Raw genomic sequence first — 24,964 nt, 5'->3', positions numbered from 1 at the left:
TTCTACAAACCACAATCCATAGATTTAAACGGAAAGACTATCAATTCAAGGTTAATTTCAACATATCTATTGACAAAACATCTCAATATGATTGTAAAAGGCCATTACAACAAACAGACCTTATCTAAATCTATCAACGTTAATCTTCCTCCTACTTTCCCCCTCAGACACGACTCGGCTTAACACGTTCTAAAATGGTTCATCACAAAACCTTGATCAATAAATCGAATAAAGTCCCCTCGCTCGCATTAATTCATCCCTTACTCGGCCCTCATTATGTTCGATAACAAGGCCATATTGATTAGATCATACAAGAATGCCCTGTTTATTGTACGATATCACAATAAAATCGTCACAGCCGCCGCTATTGTTTGCTACTCCTGGCTTTTAAATTATTAATATATTTGCTTCTTACTCTAAGCTAAAAAGATGGAGGACTTTCATAACAAGATAGGTGACGTCAACGTAAGATGTAAAATGGGTCTCTATGTAAATTAGACTGAATATATCGAGATGGATACTGCAAGGGTGTTTTCAGAGAAATAAGAAACAACTAAATCCTTACGAAGATGGATATCAAACACAAATACATTACTAATGTTTTTTTAAACACATTCAATTCAATTCAAATTCAATTTATTCTTAATAATAATAAACCATCATCAAATTGTACATTCGTATAAAGAAATATCATTGCAAGAAAAGGAGGACACCAAACAGTTTACACTTGAAAATAAGAAGCCTCCAAACAATACAAGAAGCCTCCAAAGAATACAATAAATAAACATTGGATATCATTTAAGGGCGTTTGATGTGTATACAAGCTACCTAAGGTTAGTAGGCCCTCAAGATAAACAAAATAAAATTTACAAAATTGTCCAAGCAAAAACACACAATCCCATTTGGACATATACTAAAGGCATTGGGGTCTCTTCTGAATATTATTTTGTTATTTCAAATAAAGAAAAGGTGATATATGTTTAAGTTTCAAAGATAAATATGGTATTGACTTAGTCGCCAGTTTATACACAAAAATAATATATTAGCAGGGGTTTCAAGGTGAGTCTTTTGTACCAATCAAAGATACATTAATAATGAATTGATAACTTTTATTAAAAATTGCTGACACTCATCATGATAACAAAAGCTTTTAGATATTCAATTTTTGTGTTTTTTATGTTTTTTTTCAGAAAACAATTATCTTCCTTCTTTTGATGAATCATCGTTGAGCGTAGTGGTGAATAACTATAATGTAGATGACGTCATTACATACGTCACCGCCACGGACAAAGATGGTGAAAAATGCCAAGAGAACGACGCGGATTGTCCATGCGCGCGAATTCTTTACGCCCTTGAGAGCGGGAATGAAGACTCTCTTTTTCATATTCATCCAAAGTCTGGTGCCATCCAGCTCTCGGGTAAAGGGATTAGAAACAAGAGTGAATTCCCGACACCGGGAACGCAGCTGAAATTGGTGATATCTGCACGGAATCCAGTACATCGATCGCGGAGAAGAAGAAGAGAAAATGACAATATCAGTGATGGCGATGATGATAAAGTTGTTGATACAATGATTGTGATGGTTGAATTCGACGATGAACCGGCCGCTGAGGTCAATAAATACAGAAAAATTGAAAACCATGTGATCGATGAAGTCGGCTTTCGTTACAGGAGATCATTAAGTGATGACTCACAGGTTGTACACTCACGACGAAGAAGATCGGTAAGTCTTTACTAAAATCTTTTTTTTTTTAAACGAGTTTTATTTGTAATTCACATTTTAACAAACATATCTCAAAAAAGATACAAATTCTGTACATTCATATAGATAAACATCATGCTAGGTTGAAGTAACATATACAACAGATCTAATTCAAAACAACAAAAAATAGATCTATACCCTTTATTCTTTCAGAGTAATTATATTCCACTTTTTCCTGTGAAACTCTGAACGATTATGTTTAAAAGAAATGAAGCGCTTTTTTTTTCTAACTGTGTTAGACTGCATAAAAATGACTTAAAAAGAGGAATTGTTTTACTATATTTACATGAAAAAATGAAATATTTGCCGTATAGTATAATTGTATTGACCAAATAAAAATGTTCTTTTTTCAACGTTCCAAAACAAATTTCTAAATTAGATAACTTATAAGAACGGATATTTTTTTTTTTTTTTAATAAAATCTTATAAAAAATATTTCATGATTTTTATAATAATAATGTTGATGTCTAATTAAGAGCTCACATCATCCAAAGACGCATACATAATATAATCTTAAACTTCTGATGAGTTGCCGTCAAGCCATCTTAATATTTGGGTGAAATGAAACTACTCTAACATATTTAATGTTGTTTATTTATTGCACATTTTTCTGTTTTTCCTGTATGCTTTAATTTTCGTTGTACCATGGTAACGCCATACCTAATCCCATAATCTATCTAAATCTGTATTTCAATAAATGTTTATGACTAATTGATTAAAATTAAAAGAAATTTATAAGGACTATCGACTCAAGAAATAACTGATTTAGCTATCCTGCTTATAGAGCATAATTCAATTAAATCTTATATGATTGTTCATGCAACACTAATTCGTTAATACAAAGGTATTATATTAATACAAAGGTATTATATTTAGATTCAAGTCGTGTGGTGGGAAAATCACGACGTTAATAATGATTACTCCCAATATTATGACAATGGTAAACGTACATGTTTTGTAATCAGCCAATTGCCTTAAGGAACAAACATTAATTTCATCCGTTTCTTAACTCTAAACAGAATTCAGGAGCACCAAGCGAAGCTACATTTTTCTTGGAGAAAATCGGTGACGCCATCGACATGACTGAAGTAAACATAGGCGAGATCGTTGAACTCCAACTTACGTTGTGGTTACCAACAGGTACCACGACTGATGTCGACGTCGAGTTCCTTTCTGAAAACGATAATGGTGCCGTATTCATTCTATTTGATCCAAGTATCACGACAGTAGGTGGAAACTTTCCGAGCTTCGATACCAATAATGTAGTGACTTCATACTCCGCCTCAGCGGGAGATGGAAGGGTAAGAGGTCCACCTTTCTTGTATAATGGCTTCAAATCATATCATTATCAAATCAAAAAAGGAAAATTTTATTATGTCCTAAAGATGTTTTATGGACAACTGGTTTAAAGTGTTAAAAGAATCGCATTCAGTAGCCTGTTCTTAGTTGGTCATTTTATGATGATCTAGAAAATTGTAATATAAAAAACATTACCATTTCAAAAATGTATTACAAATCAACAATTTTCAAGCCTAAATCTCCAGTATCATAATTATCAACTACATAGAGAGAAATAAAATATTCGGCGTATCTCACTTTTCACAATGGGAGCAAAATAACAAGGACATTATTTCCATTAAGGACGCTTGTTTCATGACATAAATATTTTCGTTACATCTCCCGTATTTTTCTAGTATGATCGGGTAGTGATGAATCTGGGTGATATTACGAATAATGGTGACGATACGGCTGACGACGAACCTAACCAGATCGAACTCCAGTTCAAGGCTATTCTTACTGTCAACGACGCTACCCAGTACGATGACCCTTATGACCTGTCAGCTGCTGTGACCTATGGATCGAGTGACGACATTTGGGCTGGAACCACATCATTTACCCCCGTTGATGACCGTGCTGACTGGGTAAGATCACATTAATAACAAAAGATATAACATAGTAACATAATCTCACAGACAGAGATGACAAATTTAGTTCACTTCATAGAAATTTCAGTTTCACCCATACTTTTGAAAATATTGTTTTAGTAATAAAAAATCCCGTCTTTTTACAGATGTGTTTCTTTCATCAACGTCAGATGAATGGAATATCTCGTTACTGTGTTCCAAAGGAAATAGGAATATCAATACCTAGCCGTTTGATTAATTCAGTTTGTTCCTTAAGTATATACAACAGAGGAACCCTTTGTGATGATCTTACTGAAAATAATAATCAAGAAGGCGAAAGGGATTTTTAAATGGCTTTTTTATATCAAAGAAGAATTTCTAAGTGAAGTTTAGAGTTGAATCTAACGCGTGATCTAGATTTGAAGGTAAAAATCTCACTCGTTCATTTAGTGAACAAATCTCCCTTACATTCCCCAACAATACCAAGCAACCTACCTGATCTATTTTAGGCTGCCAAGAGATATAGAGAGAGGGGGGAGGGAAGGGGGGATAAGTACACGTGAACGTTTAACTGTATCTCCAGATCATGAAAACTCATGAATTGTTCTTTGAGCAGATGAGATTACACATCCGTTTACTTTTTTTTTCAAATTTCAGGCCGTAGCATCACCCCTGGTCTTCATATCAGGACCAGATGGTCAAAATATGAGTGTTGAGTCATCAGCATTATTCGCTATCGACATCGTTCTTCGCAATTACGCCTCTGAAAACGTCGTCGTTGACCTGATCGCAGACAACTTCACCGCTGATCCTGTCATGACCATATGCGATTATGAAGTAACTGGGAAAGGTAAGAAAAATCGCTTATAGTTTATTTTTTGTATGTATTCCTTCAAATATGCATTGTTGTTTCTCCATGCAGTACGACTATAACGGTCGCATAATGCCAGAGGGATTTTTTTTCTTGCAGGGATAGTCGAGTGGCTACTCTTGACTATTTTGAATCTTGCATTACCTGACCGGGAACTTTCAGGTAGTTTTCCGATACAAAATTGATAATAGATTTGATCATAGTAGAATGAGCTTTATTATAGTAATATACAAGATGGTTATGTTAATAACAATATCAATATGGTTTGTAATCGTTAAGGATTTTGTGATTGATATTTGTACTTGACTTATTTCAACTTATACTTAGGATCCAACTACGATTGTATGTCAGATGAATCCTACACATTTTCGACGAAAGAGGTAAATGGGACTATCTGGACAGTTTTATCAACCCTTGACCTCGGAACATGGGTCAACCAAGGTCAGTGACATTATGTTATTAACTCTTACATTTCTCCCGCTGAAGGTTAAACATTGGTTAGATATCGTATATAGATATCACCTAAGAATCGAATGATAATGCATAATATGATGAATTGGTATACGGACAATTCTCATGTCTTGTTAAATATTGAAGAAAAACGTTCACCTGCAAAAATTAGGATTCAAATGCCACGAATTAACGACTTAACGGCTCTTCTTTTCTTACTTGATAAAAGGAAATCCACATTGTGAAACTATTTTATACTAAAATCACTACCATCAGCTTGTATAATGGTAATAAAATAAGTCTAACCCCAGAAAGTCTACATACTAAGAAAAACAAGTGCTGATTAGAACATCTCCTTGTCCTTTATTCACATCCTGTTGTGTTTCTTCATAGCAGATGAGGCTTCTAAAGGGTTTTGTGGACCAATTTTTTGTTTTAGTTTACATAAGACTATTAGAGGTTCTTGGTGATATAAATCATATATAAACCACTAAAGATATCTAACCAACCCATTACAACTCTTTTGTACTTCCTTTCCGAACCTTTAAAACAAGTTTCCAAAATGGGCAAGCAGAGGTTATTTTTTTTTTCTGTGATGGAGATTAAAACTTGTATTTTTTATTCGCCCGATAGGACTTCGGTACGGGTCATCGATCGATGCTAGTAATACAATCAGCACAGAAGCAATTGTCCATCTGACAGATAGTACAGAGATCGAGGATTATTCGACTTACTGGTTTGGTGTGGCCGTATCTGTTAATAATGAGATGATATACTCTAATCAGTATGGTATCCACGCTCAACCAATCAGCTCACCTGATATGGTAAATGATCATAATTATCTTCGACTGACTCCTTAAGGCATTTGGTGCAACCTAAAAAAAAAGAGCGAATCCATAATGCACGTTTTTGATTGATTTTTGGAGTTGTGTTAAATTTTAACAGTCAAACCATAAAATTATGAGGTTCAATATGATAAACGGTATTAACAATTTACGAAAATGATAGCTTTGTATGTTATAACATATATGTAATTCAAAGAGGTAGCTTATTCATGATGATGTTGGGAATGAAAATAAAACCACAAGTATATAATCAGTTAATAAAAGAAGAATAGATAGAGAAAGACTTTCACATCTACTATAGATCAGGTGATTGACGTAGGTCATTGTGACCAAACCACAACGGGACAATCAATTATTATGACTATCATTAAATATCTTCATTTGTTTGTCATAATATAACCTCATTTACAAGAAATTAATCAAAGATCTGGCGATAACATCTTCCAAGTTGTAAACAAAACCTTGAAAATCCATCTAATAATCATTCACTTACAAATTACCCATTAATTATCTCCTAATTTTCCAGACTACCGAACCAACCATCGATTTCTATCCCATCGATGGCAACCAAGTGGTTGTCGGAGCCTGTGTTGGTTTCGTAGTGACCATCGATCTCCAAGAAGAAGTGACGTCACGACTGATTGTTGACCTCTCATTACCTGTGACCTCGAACTCAGAAACCCAAATGAGAGTATGTAGTGCGCAGGTAGTTTCAGCGGGTTATAATATCCCATGTGCCTCCAAAGTCGTACCATCATATGTTGAGCTGGTATGTTCATTTGTCTACTAAAATTCTGTTGATTCTGTTTTACTTCATCGTTTGTATTAGTTTAGTCAATTTTATATATGTATAAGGTAAAAAAATATCTGCTTCACAAGACAGAGGGAAATTGAAGCTCTTTACGATTGATGAAAGAAAACAGATCGATTATGAATAGTGACCAGCCGAATATCAGATTTAGTTTTAAACCTTGTAGATTTAAATATAAATCTTATGAGATTTAAATTTAAATCTTTTGAGATATAAAATAAATCGAACATTCGGCTGGTCACTATTCACAGCCGATCTGGATTTATTTTAAATCCTTGATTTTTAGAGGTGAGGATTATAATAAAGATGATTCAACTTATAATATTGATACTTATCATGATCTCAAATCTACATTGCAGATAGTTAATACCATTCTTTAGCAAAAATATTCATAACTATGTTAATACTTGATTCTTTTCTCAAATGACAGATACTACGTGAATTTTCGTCAAAATGAGCAAATTCTTAAATTAATACAAATTTATTATTTTAGTTTAGGCTACAAAATTATAAATAATCACAACTTCTATCAAATGGTAAGGTAAGACTACTGTCTTCCATAAGAAGGTCTAAAACCATCAAACGTTTTACAAAATGGCGTATCAACTGTCGGTTTATAGTCGGTTTTGTTGGTGGAGTTATAGCCTAATTGATGACATCTTGCTATTCATGGATGCCTTGTTTAATATGTTATCATTATCATACTTTCGTAGGATGGAGAGAATAGGGACTATGTTCGATTGGATTTTGGTAGAGTGACAAATATAGGCAGACGATCAGAAACTGGAGATAATGAACTCAAGGTTCATATTAGTGCTCAGCTACTCTTTGATGCACCCGGTAAGGATTTAAATCACTTCTAAATCAATTCTCTTTCATTCTTTATCGTATGATTTAATATTGTACTTCGTGTAATTCCTTGAATGTATTACTCTGTATCATGAATGTCTTGTACACTGATTTTAATTCAGCCTACGGGCTGCAATAGTCCGTAAATAAACCATACACTAAAGCCTATCGGTTTAAAGGAAAACAAAGGAAGGCTCAATAATCGAAGATTTGTGAACAGTCCATCGAACTCAATATCTCAACCAATGCTAATTCACTACCATCCCCTCCCATTCTTTTAAATCAGATGCTTCAAATGGAACAGAGTTAACGATTACGGCAGGTGTCCGCTATGAGATGGAACAGAATGATCTAGTTTGGATGGTTCAGTATCCTCTACTTGCTGTAGATCAACGATTAGCCGATTATACTTCAGCTGCCAAGGTAATATCATGAGAGAGAGTCATTGGTTAAATTAGTTTACAATAGATGTACAAGATAAGATAGGATTTCAAGACTCTGATAAGTCCTGTGCACATAGAACATAATCTGGAAAATCATGGATTACAGAAAAATATCTGAATTAATAATCGTCGCCATTCACAGCAGTTTGTAAATAAAGAAATCGACGATAAAACAGAAAAAAAATCGAAAATGTTTGTCCAGGTTTGTAATTCTTCAGTAGAGTTTCGAAATATTTGTTAACATGTAACATAGCAACAGCCATTTCGAGAGCCTAGATATATATATTAATCCATTTAGTTCTAATGTGATCATTGCAGATCATTATTCCTCTTTTTCTCCATTCATCTGTCCATGCTTGATACGGATATACAGCCATGTCATTTGTTTTAATCGTTTTGTAATATTCCTACAGCACCCAAGCTTCACGCTAACCAATCGTGCTGACGATGGTTACCTCTACCCGAAGTCAGCTGTATCCTTCGAGATCGAGATCGAGATCCCAGCTGAGACAACCCATCCTGATCTAACCGTGATCATCAAGGCTCCCAAGGATGACAGAGATATGAAGAAACCATTCATGAGCATCTGTCGGGTCGAAGTCTTGACCGTCAGTGACTTGTTTCCATGTTATAATGCCAACAGAACCATCTTCACACATGAGAGTACATCAAATAATTCAGCGGCAATTGACAAGTACGGGTTGTTTCTTTTCAAGTTTGGTGTTTATTCCTAGCCATTTACATAGGGAAAGGCTCCTATTCTGCATGTAGAATTACTTCCATTGCCTCCAGTAAAAAATTACATGTTGATATCGAAAATTAAAGTTTGCCTTGACTTTGTTTCATATTATCACAGACAGAAAAATTAAATCTTCTCTTTCTGACATTGTTATTCTTTAGAATTTTAAGATTAATAAGAGAGTCAAGAAATTAAATGAAATTTTAAAGAGCAATTTCATTCTTCAGATTGCAGAATCATTATGATTATTTAAATTAAATAAGAAGATGCATGCCAAGAAACGAAATATTGAATACCTTTATCATTGTCCATGTGTAGAACGACTGTGAACCTTGGGGTAATCAGCAACACTTATCTTGAAGAGATGATGACAGCAAACCCTGACAGTAAGGCAACAGTCACTCTAGGTGTGTTCATGCATTGGGAAGATCATGAATATCATGAAGATGATGCTACACTTCCGGTTACAGTCATGGCGGAATGGGGTCATGAAGGGTCATGGTCTGACACCATCGACTACGTCACCGAACTCAACACCGACCCTGCTCTTGATAGTGTGAGTAGTGCAGGGGAAGAACCAATGAGAAAGTGAGAGGGGGGGGTAGGGGGACTTGCAAACACTCATCTTACCAATGAAAGAGGTATAAATATTTCTTGAATACACATTTAATGTTTTATTTCTCAACATAAATGTAGGAACCATTTCAATCACAGCAATAGCAGAACTTTTCAGCAAATTTTGATTATCAGCCAAAACAAAATGTAAATGAAGCATTGTAAAGACGAGTGAGATATGGAGATATGTGAAGAGCAAAGTCAAATGATGAATCATCTATATTCGGAAGATACTTGAAAAGAGGCAAATGTTTTTTTTTCATCAAACTGTAAATAAAGTATCAATTCCACTATCTAGTTTTTAAATAAACTGTAAATGAAGTATCAATTCCACTATCTATTCTTTCCTAGTCGGATGAGAGCCCTCAGATTCAGATGGCCCTTGACGCTGGTAGATCTCGTCATTTGAAGGCTGGTTCTACTGCTGTCTATACCCTAGTTATGTATACTCCAGTCAACACAGTCACTACATACGCTCTTGATGTGACAGCACCCAACGATACACTATCTGTCTGTCGTGCTCATTTCCGTTACGGTGGTGATAACATACCATGCTTTGATGAGCGAGATGAGATGTTAATGTCCTATGAGGAAGATGGACATCGAGATCGAGCTTTCCTTGATCTAGGTCCAGTCAGGAATACAGGTAGGGCCAAAATCAATGATAAGTGCTTATTTACCTCGTTCAAATTAGAATAGTCGTAGATTTTGTAGTGGCTTTCATCGTGTTTAATTCAGTTTATTTTCCCGAGTTTATTTTGCAAAATATTAGCAAGGGCGAATGAAACTATGAAAAGAACAAATTATGATCAGAGTTCTTCGTGGTATTCGCTGATCTCTTATCTCTCTAGTATTGGAATAATAGCGATATACATTATAGATGTATCATCAGTCGTTTCCTCTCGCTGTATGACGAAAATATAAATAGTATTACAGGGACGTCTGAGATGATGATTTTAAAAAGATTTTAATGTTCGACCTTCGAATAGACACAAGGTCTACCCATATGACATGAAAGTCTTCAGGAATACACACGTGTTCTGGAAAATATTTATGTAGAATTTGGTAAACATAGTAGAAGAAGTCATCTTTTGAAAAAGGAATGTTACGTCTTTCCATCAAATAATTCTCTCTTCTTGTAAAAGAGAACTGTTGCTCGGCTAGCGCCATGAGCGTCTACTGACGGTGTGTGCGCTCTACAAATATACACGATTATTATTATTATAATTTCGTTTTTGAAGTCAGAAAAACCAAACGGAACTATTCTTTTCTTCGGACAGGTATCACGACCACTAATCAGGCGGATAATCGGATAGTGGGTCAAGTAGTTGTCAAAATGGAGGAAGCTGCTCTGCCACCGGATAACCTCACTTTACCGGATCCTCAAGGGTTTGGTGTAACAGTTCAAGTCGGAGAGACAGATAGTTGGAGCTTTACAGATATACTTACAGTGGATACGAATGAGACTATTCCAAATAATCTGGTATGGATCATATCATTCAAATTAATATGGTTTAAGTAATAATAATAATGTTCCGGTCATTAGGCTTATAAACTGATTATAAACTCTTCATCATTTTGTCAGTCAGTCAAATTTTTATGTCCAGTTTTCTTAATTGGAAAAGGGATTGTCGGATTCATCTATAGGACTCGGCGCAATCGCCCTTACCATCCCACTTGGCAGGATTCAATGTGTCCTTTCTCAATACCTAGCCCTCATTATCTCTCTTCCAATTACTTCTTATATGTAATCTTTATCCGTAATCGCCTACCAAAAACTCTTAAACTCTAACTCCTTTAACATGCCCATTATTTTCTTGCTCAATCTGTTTTTTTTCAATGTTATTCAGAATCCTCTTCCCGTTGCCACGTTGACAAAGCTCAACGCTGCTGAATCTCGTGTCACTATCGGTGGAGTTGTTGAATTCAACCTCGATATCTTCATTCCACCCGAGTCTATCGCCCACTATGAAATCGAATTACAAAGCGACATTGATGAACCTTACAAGACGACAATCTGCGAGGCAAGGATCATCTCAACAGGATGGAATATTCCTTGTGTGAATGGATCATTTATCGAGACTATCTACAACTCTTCAACTGATAACCAGCATATCGATATGGCCTATTTAGATGCTGGTGTGATCACTAATATGAGGATGAAGAGCGAAGGACTTCCGGTCAAATACAACAAAAATGCGGTAGGACATTTTTCGAATTAATACAAATGCATTTTCGTTATAAATATTCAATAACCTTTTAAAATCACCTTTCCATGTTAACAGTACCCAGTAGGAACTGAGAGTCATACGGCAATGGAAATAGATATCTCACATATACCAACTGTGATTGTAATTTCGAAATGATAAGTAATGTTCTCTAAAGTAACACTTTTGCAATTTTATTACATCTTAGGTTCGAGTTCAGCTTCTGACTCGTCTAGAACTGAATGATACGATTGTAGAAGGAGACGAATTCTGGTTGGGTGGAGCTGTCAAGATAGATGGTTTCAATGAGATCATTCTTCAGTCAGGATTCAATGCTACAGAAGAACCCCTCTATCCGGAGGTAAGAAAACATCTTCTTCATCAAGTATGATAATTGTATCGGAAGTGTAGAAAATAAGACTTATCAAATCCACTGAATATTAACATTTTTAATTCATCTTTTTCTGCAACTCCTCCAAACCATTTTTAAGCATAATTAAGGCGTTGATAAAAAGGCTGACAGAATGATTAACATGAGGATATACTTTCAGATAATCCATTCATATAATTTATACACATGCAAAAACCTGCTTCTACGTACAATAGTACAATAATCGCCAACATCTTATATTTGTCTTATAGACGTACACTGAGCCAACGTTCCACGTGAAGCGACCTCGAGGCAATCTAAGTATGACAATCGGTGAAAAGGCCCGTTACTATCTAAACATATCCACCACTGTCACCACTACACCGATGGCTATCAACCTATCTCTACCGATCGCTGGTGATGAAGCCTTTCTAACCATTACTGATATACAGCTTGAACATGTAGGAAAGAACTTTGGATGTTTCCAGCTCTGGGACGAAGAGTTTATACCAACAACGGTGTCGTCGTTGGGTTCATCACAAAACGATACCGCGCTCATTGACTTCGGTGTCATATCTAATCATGGTACGATACATTTCTTAAATTACGGCACTATCATTTTCGATTCGGAGATTATGAACACGTTGGGTTATGTCTTATTTTATTATTTGTTTTATAATGAAATTTTATCAATATCTATCAAGGATGTAAAGCGTTACCATTATACCACAGTCACACTGACTGCTCTAAGCCGACCGATGGGGTGTCATTAAACATAATGTAGTAGATTTGATTGGTTAAAGTTAGATTAGTTGGTCAGCAGGGCCCAGGGAACGCTTTTATATAGGGTGTGCTGAAGTAAATTTGTCAAGCAATCAACTAATAAAAATTAAGTAAAAAGGCTTTCACTACAGAATGAAGGTTATTCTGGTCCCGAGAAATTCCCGAGGGTTTCACTACAAAAAATATGTAATTTTAGCTACATTTCTCTATTTTTAACACCAGAATTCCAGGGGTGCTGCCTAAGGAGAATAATAGACGCAGCAACACAAGTTTTTGCCTTGGGGTGCTTCAGTGCCCCCCTTTCCAGGGCCATGTTGTTCAGCTGTGACATAATTAATGTTAGTCGCTAAAGATGTCTTGTAAATGGATATATTATTTTGCTTTTGATCTGGCACATCTGTATTATAGTTGCGCAGCTATTTTTAACGTAGTAATTATACACTAAATTATTATCCCTCAGATTTTCATATAAAACATTTTTCTCGTCTCGTCTCGTTCTTTCACCAGGAACATCACACAAGTACCAATACCTGCCATCTAATCTTGGTGATGATGATATCATAGTCTCTTTTGAGATCCAGCTAGCTGATCATTACCAGCTAGTCAACCAAACACTTCTTGATTTCACCATCACGTTCCTGTATAGTTTGGATAGAGAAGTGACTTTCACTGAGACAGTAGAAGCTCTTATGATGCCGTGGGACCTACCTATTATTGATATTAATATGACAATAGAAGATTATGACATCAGGGATGTTCACCAAGGGTATGTAATCAATGACAATGATTTCATGGCATATCGTTTTATCTTGCCTTCAAATAAAATGCAAACGCAACAATTCACTTTGCATATTAGATTGTACGAACAGGGGAGCGTTTCATGAAAGGACTTGTCGGATGCTTTATCCGACAAATCCCATTTTATCCGACAGTTACCATAGGAACAGTGCTTCTGAGCCAATCAAAATCATGGAAATATGTCAGATCTGACAATTTGTCGGATGAAAATATTGATGAAACGCTCCCCTGATGAGAATGATTTGAAAAATAAATGTTTAAGGTTCATGCTCCTGTGAAGTGTAATTCTGAAACTCTACCCGATTTGTTTGCAAAATTGTTCTCGTTCTTGGATCACAATAATAATGATGATGATAATGATAACAATAATGATTATGATGATGATTATAATAATAATATTGATAATAATAACAATGATAATAATGATAATGGTAATATCAATATTATACTCGCTCATATAGCGCTCAATTTACCTCACGTCGGCTGAGTTCAGCAGATTACCCTATGGAATTTAGAGCGAATGTTATACTTTACAATATCGTACTTAAACCAACTAGTATGTCGTCCCGAACATTACCTTTTTGGAAGTCTTTTTCGTCAATGTTTGACCTTTGTTGTTATTTCTGATTATATTATAGTGACGTGGTTCAAGGACGTATCTCCTTGAAGCACAACGATAGATCATCATCACATGCTCATGCCGTCATGATAAACCTGATGACTCCTCATTTTATCGGTGTTGATCCCCTGATTGAGATCGAAGGACCTTCTTTATGTACCGAAACCAGTGATGAGGGAATCAAATTCCACGTAAGTCACAAAAGAGATAAATAAACCATGGTAACTTCACGATACTGCTCAAGTACAGGACACTTTTTTTAAAATTTGGTAAACTTGAATAACGATCTAGTAATTAACTTCGGATTTACACTGTACTGATGAGGCCTACATTAGTGATGGAATGCTGCAATCTCGAGAATTCACATCGTTGCATAGATTTGAATGATTGTAGAAAACATTCCATTTCATGAATAACATATATTTCATAATCAAGTTTTTCATATATCAGTGTTATACTAAGTAGAATAAGTTCTTTTAAAAAAATTCTTTTCAGTTCTCCGAGATGTTTTTCACTGATATCTTCACCATGTGGTTCAATATCACAATCGATGAGGATCGCTACATGCCAATTGAAATGGATGTCATCAATACAACTGTACCACTAGAAGTCGTCTATTACAAGACAGGTGGATTAGATGATAATGATTACGTCATTCTTGGCGATGTATTCAGTACGGAACTAGAGCTTCTTGATCTGACATACACGATCGAAGGTACGTGGGGCTAAAGAGAGTTTCTTGTTCATTTCATTCTGAATTGATCATCCCCACTTTGGGGATAAATCCTAGAATTAATAAATTTTATTCATTTTGATTGATTTTAACCAACAATCAATTTATTCCTAGATATTCTATCAAATTTTAATGTGATTGTACATTTGCATATAATCGAATTAGAGCAATAAATGGAGGACAGCAGAAAGTGCATTTGCAAAATAAGAATCTTCCAAATTGTAAAAACGTATATTGATTACATGCTAGATGAAGGCATATTTCATTGACTCATACATAAAACAAGTAAACACAGTTTGCTTGATAACGTTCATGACAGAACGGCATGAATAATTAGGAATAATATAAAGGAAACCCATGCACATAAATAGAATAGTTACAAGAATCGTAATAATTTTTATTGGTATATCATAATTTATCAGATAGCACGAGAATACACCTGGGTAATCATAAAGGATATAAAGTTTCTTACTATAGCTTGACCAGGAAAATGTGAAATGAAATTGAATTTTGAAATATCAAATACATTTCTTGCTATTAGCCTATAATGCTTTAATTTGTTTTTCTTACAAATGGTTTGGATAGAACCTGGTCTTTTTCAACACTTTTACTGATAATAGAAAAATGAAAATGAAATTAAATCATATTGAAACACTTTGAAGCCTAAGATCTGTCTTATATAATTATGAGGTAGGGTAAAAATTGGTTTAAGTTGTACATGTATTATTTTATTAATTCACCGTAATGTTTTTTTTAATCATTTTCTAGCTTGTGCTGAAAGACTGGATTACGCTATGAATAGAGAATGTCAGTTTACAGCCAGTTCAACACTGAACGATTCACATGCTCCTCATACAGCAACTATTAATTCAATGACAGGATGGGCCCCTGGTTCAAGATACATGCTACCATACCTTGGCAATGACTACCTACAGGTTCGTCAATCCTTTACTATTCTATAAATCACATAGGCCTAGACATTTTACAGGCAAAACCTGGCTCCAGTAAGGAAAAAAATAATTCTTCATTTCTGTTCAGACGTGGAAAATAATTATAGAAGAAAGGACCATTATATTTATCATTCAGGAGTCTCATACTGATATGAAATACTAATAAGCTGGTCAACATAAATAACAAGAAAGCAAAGCCTATACAGTCTCGATAGTACAATATCATCAAAATGCGAAATTTTGACAATAATGCAACTATGCTGCAGAGTGCCGACGCACTCTGGAGAGTGTGCAAGTACATTGGGTGATTACATGTTCAGTGTTGACCTTTTGGTGTTGGTGTTAGGTCAATTTTTACACGATTATAACGCCAAAAATAAAATGAAGATAGTCCTGAAAAGTCACTCACTATTTTTTGAGGTGTTCATAATGTGATCTGGATCAGTTTTACAAACTGAATAAGTATTGGAGCCAGGGAAACAATTAAAATTTCAACACTAACACGGTACACCAACACCAAGGCCAACACCGGACTTGAAATCAACCATTGTCGGCCCGGAGTGGTGTCCAATTCAGAGTGAATAAATATATATAATGGTGAAAAGGGAAACGTGGGAATAATAAATGGGGGAAATGCGAGGATTATTAAGAAAACGCCAAGAGATTTTGAATATTGAGTATTAATGATATTGTTTCTTGTTGTTTCATTAATTATTCGATTAGGTGAAGTATCCGTCTCTGATGCGATTCAGTGGTATCAAGATGCAACAAGGACCTAATGGAACTAACTATGTTGATTCATTTCAAATCAGCTATAGTGAAGAAGATGTAGTCTGGTTTGATTATCAGGAAGATGGAGCAGTTGTGGTAAGCCATGATACCTTGACAAACTTCATCAAAATTCATAATTGATTGGCTATTGTGACCTAGCATTCTCGATTATGAAAACGACAATTCAATCAAATGTCATTGCTACTAAACATTTTCCTTACAATGTCTATTCATCGTGTGACACTATTTTATGAACGTTTGCTATTATTGTGATCAAATAAAATTAATTAGGTTCCCTTTCCTGACAACCAATTAATAATCACCCCCCACCCCCTCGCAATAGGACGCATTGAGAAACGTTGGTGCATGGTACGTCTTCTAATTTCAAACGTTTATTTTTATCGTTTTACCGTTTGAATATTGTATAGTTTTATATCGGTGTTAATAATTTCCACGTTGTTCTCTCATTTGCAGACGTTTCAAAATTATGACTACGAAGCGTTTGTCCCGGAAGTAAATGTGACCGAAGATCCATGGGTCATCCACCTCTTTGCCAATCCGTTCAATGCCCGGTTCTTCCGAATCCGACCACAGACACACAAGAACGATACCAACTATCCGATCTTACGTTTTGAATTGTATGGGTGTCTTAGGGAAATTGACAGTGGTGTAGCAGGTATGCATTCTATCCCCTTTACACCCCCCCCCCTCATTTTCATCATGTAGGCTACATGATACTACATAAATCATTGGACATCCCCTATCGTCATTCGAAATTCAACACTACCAGAATTGTTTGGAATTTACCTTTCGGCTAAGGATTTAGCTCAATCATTATTATGCCCCAATTGTAGCTTTAAAGCACAATTTCACTCGTTATACTCCCATTATACCCTTTATCTGATAACATGTCCAATATATGTGGTTACCAATCTCTGAACTTTAGAAATCATCATTCACACATATTTTTTTGTTAAATCTGTAATGCAATTTAATGCAGCTTGAACTGATTACTTTTTTTCATGTGTGGTTCAATTTTCATAATGACATACTTTGAAACTTACAAAATATTTTCAGGGATAAGGATGTGAATATTATATGACTTTAAAACAGTCGATTTAAATAGCAAGAAAACCGGGGTTTTAAGTTGTGTAAGCCGTATTACACAAATATTACGTCATTGTCTGTTTTTATATCGCTTTTTATTATTCAAATGGACTAGTGGTATTGATTTTTATGTTTTAACTGTAAAACACATTCTTCGTGCATGGTTACTAAATAATTACTAACTCAATAGAATTTAATTTGAAACAGTGATGATGCCTTACCAACATTCGCAATTCATCATTTCTGGTGGGAGCTCCCCCCTTCTTTCTCGCTTTCTTTCGTCTCTCAGAGATGCGACTTTTATCATTATTTTAACATAAAACAAGTTTTTTTTTTTTTTTAAATTTTTCTTTCGACACTTTTTCTTTACTTCAAAATGGTTCGTCACTTCTCTGTTTTGTGATATTCTATTTTTTCCCCTTCATATTAATACTGGTGCATGCAGTAGAGTGATGGTGGTGGTGATTGAAATAAGAATTCATCTGTTTCAAGTTCCAATTTTTTTTCATAATGATAAACACCACACTATACAATCATCTTATTAATGTTGAAAGAAGATTTTAACAAGAGTAGATTTGTAATGACGTGTTTAATTCAGTTCTTAATCACCAACAGAATGACTTTTGTCTGTATTATAAAGCAAGCAAATTTACTCCAGTTATTATTCTAATATAAATCCAAACTGGATACGTATATAAGCACTATTCTATCATCCAGTCGTGCGGATGACATATCATCATTATTAGATTTCAATGTTAAATGTTTTAAGACGCAATATGCTTTCTTTCTTCACTGATACTTATGAGCTCCATTCTGTGTATTTTTTTCTTGCAGACGTCTGTGCTGTCGAGCATGAAAAAGGTAATACATAACTTTTATTAAACACCTTACTAAAGTCAGTTTCTCCATGATAATGTTCAGAATATTTTCCAACTAACGTACATAGTCGTATTTTGTTCTTGTATTTCACGTCATCAAAACTATAATATAATGCACAACATATTATGTTGTGCAAATTCAGGTCGTCGTCTAATTATGATTAAGCAAGTACACATATCCATGGTGATGAAATATGTGTATCTCTAACGTCTGATGTCATTGTCTCCCCCCCCCCCTCTCTCTCAGTTCTTCGATATCAATAGAAACATATCATGAACATATTTTCGATAAGTTATAATTTCAAAATACACTATATTCTCCCTCTTTATCAGATTTCGGATACTTTGAACGAGGATTCCTTGTTGATCCGATAACATGGACGGTCTATGTATGTCTTCTGGAATACATCGAGTAAGTTGGGATATTTAGATCATTAACATCATAATAATAAGGTTATACGCAAAAGGTAGGCAAAATGGGTATTGTTCCTGTGAGTTTTTAAATGATACAATCTATTTTGTTAGTAACATGATCGTGAATTCAAATTCTTCATAAATTTAACATTTTGATCATTGTGAAAGACTTATTCATATTAATTTGATTATATCTGCTGACATGTTGATTTATATTTGTTATCTCATTTGTAAAATTAATTTCCTCGTAAAAATTTGTATTTGTAATGCACTAGTGAAAGAAAAAAATACTGTAAAGGGATAATAAAATTAAAATAAAACTTTTTGTAATCATTTTTACTCGGAATGATAATATTTCTGGCATATTTTTGTTGTTGTACTGGGTGTACGTTCCTGATCTATCCTCTCTCATTGACGCGAACCCTTTTTCAAGTATGAAAGAGGTGTTATAATGATGAAAATTATAAATTCCACATATTTGATGTGACACGAGGATGTGACTACCAGAATATATGGAATCCATGTCTAATTAATGTATGCAGCGATAGACGAATAATGCTGGAGAGCATTTCAACTGACGTCACAATGCACCAGGGTACAAACATCAGTCGGAGAATGTAGTGAATAAATTAATTTGAACGACGAATGTATGTGTATGGTAGGATTCACCCTGATCGTAATTAATTGGTTGATATGGGTATGGCTGTGACTGAAGTATAATCATAGTCTTTGTGTTATTGATGTGTCGAGATTCTTTTACAGAAGGGAGATCAATTTCTTTAATTAGAATTAGTAACAAAAAATATAGGCCACAATAGAGATAATGAAGAAAATGCCTGCAGTTTTTATTTCATTTTTTTTACATATTTTTGTTTGAAAAAGTACAAAAATAAATAAAAACAGAAAAAGAGATGGTGATAACAAATTATTGAGGCCGGTGGTCAAGGTCTTGTGCATTCAAATTCATGTTTGTTTTCTTTGTTTTCATTAATGAAGAAATAAAAAAAGTGATACATTTTACTTCATGTTATAATGGGCACAATACATACAAGGGATACGATACGTTACTGAAAAATGTAGAAAACTAAGGGATGTCAATTAATATTGATGTCTTTGTTTGTTTCATTCTTTTTCTTTTAACATTTATACAGCGGTCCAACACGATGTTCATATTCAAAAGACAATGGCACCACTTGGGAAGGTACAAATTGTAATTTTGAAGCTAGAAATGTGTTTTTTTAAGATTTTTAAAAAGTGTATTTCGTTATTAGAAACCCATTAATTGATTTTTTTTAATTACATGTGATATCATTGCAATGGACACTTTCAATGCGCGTCCTTGATTGAAATTGAAAATTATTATTGAAAGAGACATAATATCCAGTGCTTGCTCGAATGAGGATTCGCCTTTTATCATAATTATAAAAGTAAGCTTAAAATACATAGAAACATCATAATGAAAAGTATTTTATCCTTTATTAAAAAATTGATTTTGTGTATTTAACGATTATCTTTATTCTCGGTTAGAGTTGAAACATTACTGACATTTTTTCAAAAAGATTTTATCCATTGACGGCTAATAACTAGCAACTTTATGAGAATTAAATTGTTTTACATTTTTTTCTATTTACAATTCGGCTTCCTCTTAATTTGAAAGTGATAGGTGCAGAATGAACCCCAATTATGTGTACTAAGAAGTTTACTAATTAATTTATCTTTCCATTAATCACATTATAGCCATCGACAACAACGTAGCTAACGTGATTGGTATCCACAACGAAACGAGTGAGCTTTACGGGATCTCACAGAACAAAGAAGCAATGGTTATCAGTACGAATCTAGGTGATAACTTCTACAGCACCAACCCCGAATATTACTATGGTCTTCTAGCCGAGCCAGGGCGCATCATTGAGACTATGAAGATACCGTGGGATGACATTGAAGATGAACCGGACAATGATGACTGGGAATACAGTATGATGACGTTACCTGAACCCCTTAGTAATATGACTAGAGCTAGCATATCAATGGAATGGGCAGGTAAGATGACTCCTCACCACCCCCCCCCTTCCCCGAGCCCCCCACCTCCCAACTCATTCGCCTCATATTATATCAATTGTGTCTGTCATCATTTTGTATTAATAAAGATATTAATGATAATAGTGATAATAATAAAAATAATCATAATAACAATGTTAGTAATGATAATAATAATAATGATAATAACAATAAGAAGAAGAAATAAAAAAAAAAAGAAGAAGAAGAAGAAGAAGAGCTAGTTTTTATAAAGTGTTTTTCCCAGATAGGCTCAAAGCGCTCTACAGCATATTATTACCCCGGTCATTGGATTCATTTCAATCCTGCACGAAAAGTGCACAATTTCCACTTCCTTGGGAGCATTCTTTGCATTCATCGCAGCCTTATAATGGCCCTGACAAATTCAAACATAAAAAACTCCTACCGGGTACCCATTTATCACCTGGGTCAAGAGTGGCAAAGTTTGGATTAACAAATTATTTTCACATTCACTCCTGATTAGCTGAAAAGGAATGTTCTCGGTTTACAGAATATATCATACAGTGTTTTGGGGGCTTTCTAAGAATAAAACATTTTAAGATTTATGATGATATTGCCCAGTGCTCACATACAGAGGGCGTAGTCGTCCGAAATACATGTATTATCATCTTCATGTTTCGAATTTCGAGGAGCATTTCATCAAAATAATATTTCTCACGCCGGGGGGGTATACCCATTCATTGAATTCAAATAAATTTTATTTAAAAATATTTTTTCTCATTTTTTCTCAATTCAGGTGCAAAAACTGGTCTTTATTTCCGTGAGATATTCTTCGATGGAATGAACTCTACAACAGTGTCAAACTGGACGTTGATTGGCGATTGGGGGTATCCGTAACATTGGTTGCCAACCAACGGTATGCCAATATCGTTTCGGTTTATGTGTATTGCTCTCTCGAGTAAAGTACTTTTAAGGGATTAACAGTCGCTAAGTTCTGGATGAGATTTGTATCGGAAATCAGTCCATTGGGACAGCGCTCCACTCTGGGTCTGAAATGACCCTGGAATACCTCATCTCTGGGTCAGATCATACCCGCTCTGGAACGATGACCCAAACAGACTAATATCCGGGTCAAATCTGACCCGCACCAAACAGACAATTAACCGGATCAAAGTTGACCCGGTCCAAACAGACTGATATCCGAGTCAAATCTGACCCGGTCCAAATAAACTGATATCCGGGTCAAATCTGACCCGCACCAAACAGACAATTAACCGGATCAAAGTTGACCCGGTCCAAACTGATTGTTGTTCAGATTAAATCAGACGTGGGATTTCAAAAAGATGTGGCAAGAAGCTTGTTTGATAATTCCTAACTACAAAGTTTAGCCTTCATTATGAAATTTAATGTAATCAGTTGACTAATGTCGAATGAAATATATGTTCAAGATTTTAAAAAATAGTTTGAGTAGATTAAATTTGGTAAACCCAAGAAAAATATAAGCTATATAAAAAGTAAACAGTACACCAGATACGAATTTTTATTCCGAATTATTCATAGATGTTTTGTTCATATTTTTTTCCAATATTTTTTGGAGGATGAATTATAGTTTTTCTACAGGAAATGTTCATGTTGATAGGTAAATTTTGTTTAACTGTCTCTAGTATACAAATGATTTATAAATATATTTATATTTAATACGTGCCAATTGTATAAATGTATAATTATTGAAGTTAATGTATAATTGTTTGTAAGCGCAGTTTTCAATGCCATATAGATCATGTATATCGTAGACATAGACTAATCTATGCAAACATGGCAGTTAACATGGTTGATGACAAAAGACTAGAAATAACATTTCTTTAGTATTTCTATTTGCTGTAATGCACAAAGATATTGCCATTTTGATCATGATATCAATAATGTATTATTTTCTTCTCTTTGAACAGTACAGTGATAACTATTGCTGTTGCTATCACACTCAACCAAATCTACCTATATCATAACTATTTTTTCAAGTATATTCCATCGATCAACTTTGAGTTGGTTTTGTTGACCTTAGAATAAAGATCATGCACACTTCTTCAATAATTGATTTCACGACCTATGTACTTGATAGTATGTGATTGAAATTAATTTCTTTGTTTGTATATATACGTGATTTATATCATAAATTAGAATATGACGAAGGGAATAAATCCTCAATTGAAAACAAATTGACAGTTGATCTTAAGAGTCTATGTGTGTGTTTTTCTGTTTTGGGGAAAACGTCGATAATATCCCATTTGCTAGGTATACATAATATGATTACGGTATAATACAGTAGTTAATTTACATACGATAATGAAATATACCCAATGTAATCCAAATCTGAATGCGCTTTCTATCTCCTTATTCCGAATGCTCGATAGTTCGATAATGAAATAAGTTGGATATTATAAATGAAATAGTGTTCGTTATTCAGAATGTTCAACTTTCCTAAAATGAATTAAGGTCCGAATAGTCCAATGTGTAATTTCGTATCAACGAACCTTGATTCATTGTCGGATTACAGAACATTCTGATTACTATACCTTGATTTCATTATAGGATTAACGCACCTTCTGAAAAAAGAGAGCCTTCGGCATCATGCTACAAAGCTCGAATAAAAAAAACACCTTATTATTTTCGGAATAACAAATATCTTGGAGTAGTGTAAATGATTCTTAATAACGAGCCTTTTGGAATAAGAAGCGTATGCAATTCTAAAAATGATTCCCATGTAACAAAAAAAAAATAATCCAAATTCCTGGCAAAGCCAGTTTAAAAACCGATTCAGTGTGTGCACTGTAAAAACTGTGGTGTTAAAACTGACACCAATTGGTGTTAATAGAGCACCACACCCTGAAGTGTTAAATTCATTGGCGGCGGAAGCCAATAAATTTAGAAGGTCTCCACCTGAAATTTTGGGATGGACACATGTAAAAAATAGGACAAGCGCCCCAAAAATTTTTGACAAGCAAAAAAAAAAAAAAAAAAAAAAAACAAAGGTCATCAACCTAAATTTTAGGGGGGGAACAACACACGTTTCACGGGGCCACGTGAATTTAGGGGGGACGCAGGAAAAACAAATTGACAAGCAAAAAAAAAAAAAAAAGGTTATCAAAAAAAAAATTTAGGGGGGGACACGTCCCCCCGTCCCCCCCCCCCCCCGCTTCCGCCGCCTATGGTTAAATTACACTAGAGGTTGAACATAACACCAAAGAGTGTAACTGTAAAAACTAAAGGTGTTGTGATAACACCTATAGGTGTAACACTAACACCACCAATTTAACACCGGTGTAAAATAACTGGTGTGGTCCTCTATGTACACTGGTTAACACCACAGTTTTTGCTGTGTGACGCTGGTGATATCTCGGTTGTTTATCTGATCGAAAAACAAGTTATTTGGTAAGTGTATGGCATACACTCATGTCATGCATGTAGTACAGTATGAACATGAATCCGACCATCAATGGCTTCAAAGTAAAAAAAATACTTGCTCAAATGACATGGGATTTCAATATGAACCCCATATAGAATGAAGTGTTATACAAGGGCAATCAGAAAAATCTTTTTCATCCACGGATATCAGAATATTGATGTCATTTGTAAATAATATCATTCAGAACCGATTTCTTACCAGACAATACAATTGGACTGGATTTGATTTTCCTGGATCCTTATTTTGAAAATATCTTATAATTATGGCAAATGATCTAGAATATATTACAAAAACTACTTGTACATCCTTCAAAAGTGGGTAAATGTGTGTGAGTGCCTGACATAAGCTTTCATTTCATTTCATTTTTTTCCATTTCTGGTAAAAAAAAAACATTCAAATACAATCAAATATTTACAAAAAGAAAACATATGACTATAAAAACCAAGAATATGGGGGAGCCAGCAGAGGCCATTGGCCTTTCAAGGGCTGGGCTCCAGAGATTGTACTCTTGCCTTGAATGCATTGAAGGTGATGCACCAATCTGTTGCCCATTTCTATATTTTCAG

General features: G+C 34.6%; 1 protein-coding gene across 1 annotated transcript in view; it reads left to right on the top strand.

Annotated features, from left to right (window-relative positions):
• Window positions 1–22,159, top strand: part of LOC121410033 — a 28,471-nt gene extending 6,312 nt beyond the window's left edge. The window contains exons 4-30 of the mRNA XM_041601853.1: window positions 1,191–1,723; window positions 2,782–3,063; window positions 3,457–3,684; window positions 4,324–4,516; window positions 4,865–4,978; window positions 5,621–5,811; window positions 6,359–6,601; window positions 7,357–7,483; window positions 7,779–7,915; window positions 8,349–8,629; window positions 8,993–9,230; window positions 9,641–9,935; window positions 10,570–10,772; window positions 11,140–11,490; window positions 11,705–11,857; window positions 12,139–12,451; window positions 13,157–13,415; window positions 14,086–14,257; window positions 14,562–14,781; window positions 15,568–15,734; window positions 16,473–16,616; window positions 16,995–17,196; window positions 18,462–18,488; window positions 18,839–18,917; window positions 20,071–20,120; window positions 20,657–20,959; window positions 21,732–22,159. Coding sequence (XP_041457787.1) covers window positions 1,191–1,723; window positions 2,782–3,063; window positions 3,457–3,684; window positions 4,324–4,516; window positions 4,865–4,978; window positions 5,621–5,811; window positions 6,359–6,601; window positions 7,357–7,483; window positions 7,779–7,915; window positions 8,349–8,629; window positions 8,993–9,230; window positions 9,641–9,935; window positions 10,570–10,772; window positions 11,140–11,490; window positions 11,705–11,857; window positions 12,139–12,451; window positions 13,157–13,415; window positions 14,086–14,257; window positions 14,562–14,781; window positions 15,568–15,734; window positions 16,473–16,616; window positions 16,995–17,196; window positions 18,462–18,488; window positions 18,839–18,917; window positions 20,071–20,120; window positions 20,657–20,959; window positions 21,732–21,832 — 5,606 coding nt within the window. The 3' untranslated portion in view covers window positions 21,833–22,159. The remainder of the gene's footprint in view (window positions 1–1,190; window positions 1,724–2,781; window positions 3,064–3,456; window positions 3,685–4,323; window positions 4,517–4,864; window positions 4,979–5,620; window positions 5,812–6,358; window positions 6,602–7,356; window positions 7,484–7,778; window positions 7,916–8,348; window positions 8,630–8,992; window positions 9,231–9,640; window positions 9,936–10,569; window positions 10,773–11,139; window positions 11,491–11,704; window positions 11,858–12,138; window positions 12,452–13,156; window positions 13,416–14,085; window positions 14,258–14,561; window positions 14,782–15,567; window positions 15,735–16,472; window positions 16,617–16,994; window positions 17,197–18,461; window positions 18,489–18,838; window positions 18,918–20,070; window positions 20,121–20,656; window positions 20,960–21,731) is intronic.
• Window positions 22,160–24,964: the final 2,805 nt, after the last annotated feature.

Source organism: Lytechinus variegatus, chromosome 3, assembly GCF_018143015.1.
Source record: "Lytechinus variegatus isolate NC3 chromosome 3, Lvar_3.0, whole genome shotgun sequence".
NCBI lineage: Eukaryota > Metazoa > Echinodermata > Echinoidea > Temnopleuroida > Toxopneustidae > Lytechinus > Lytechinus variegatus.
This window is presented reverse-complemented; position numbering and strand designations above follow the sequence as displayed.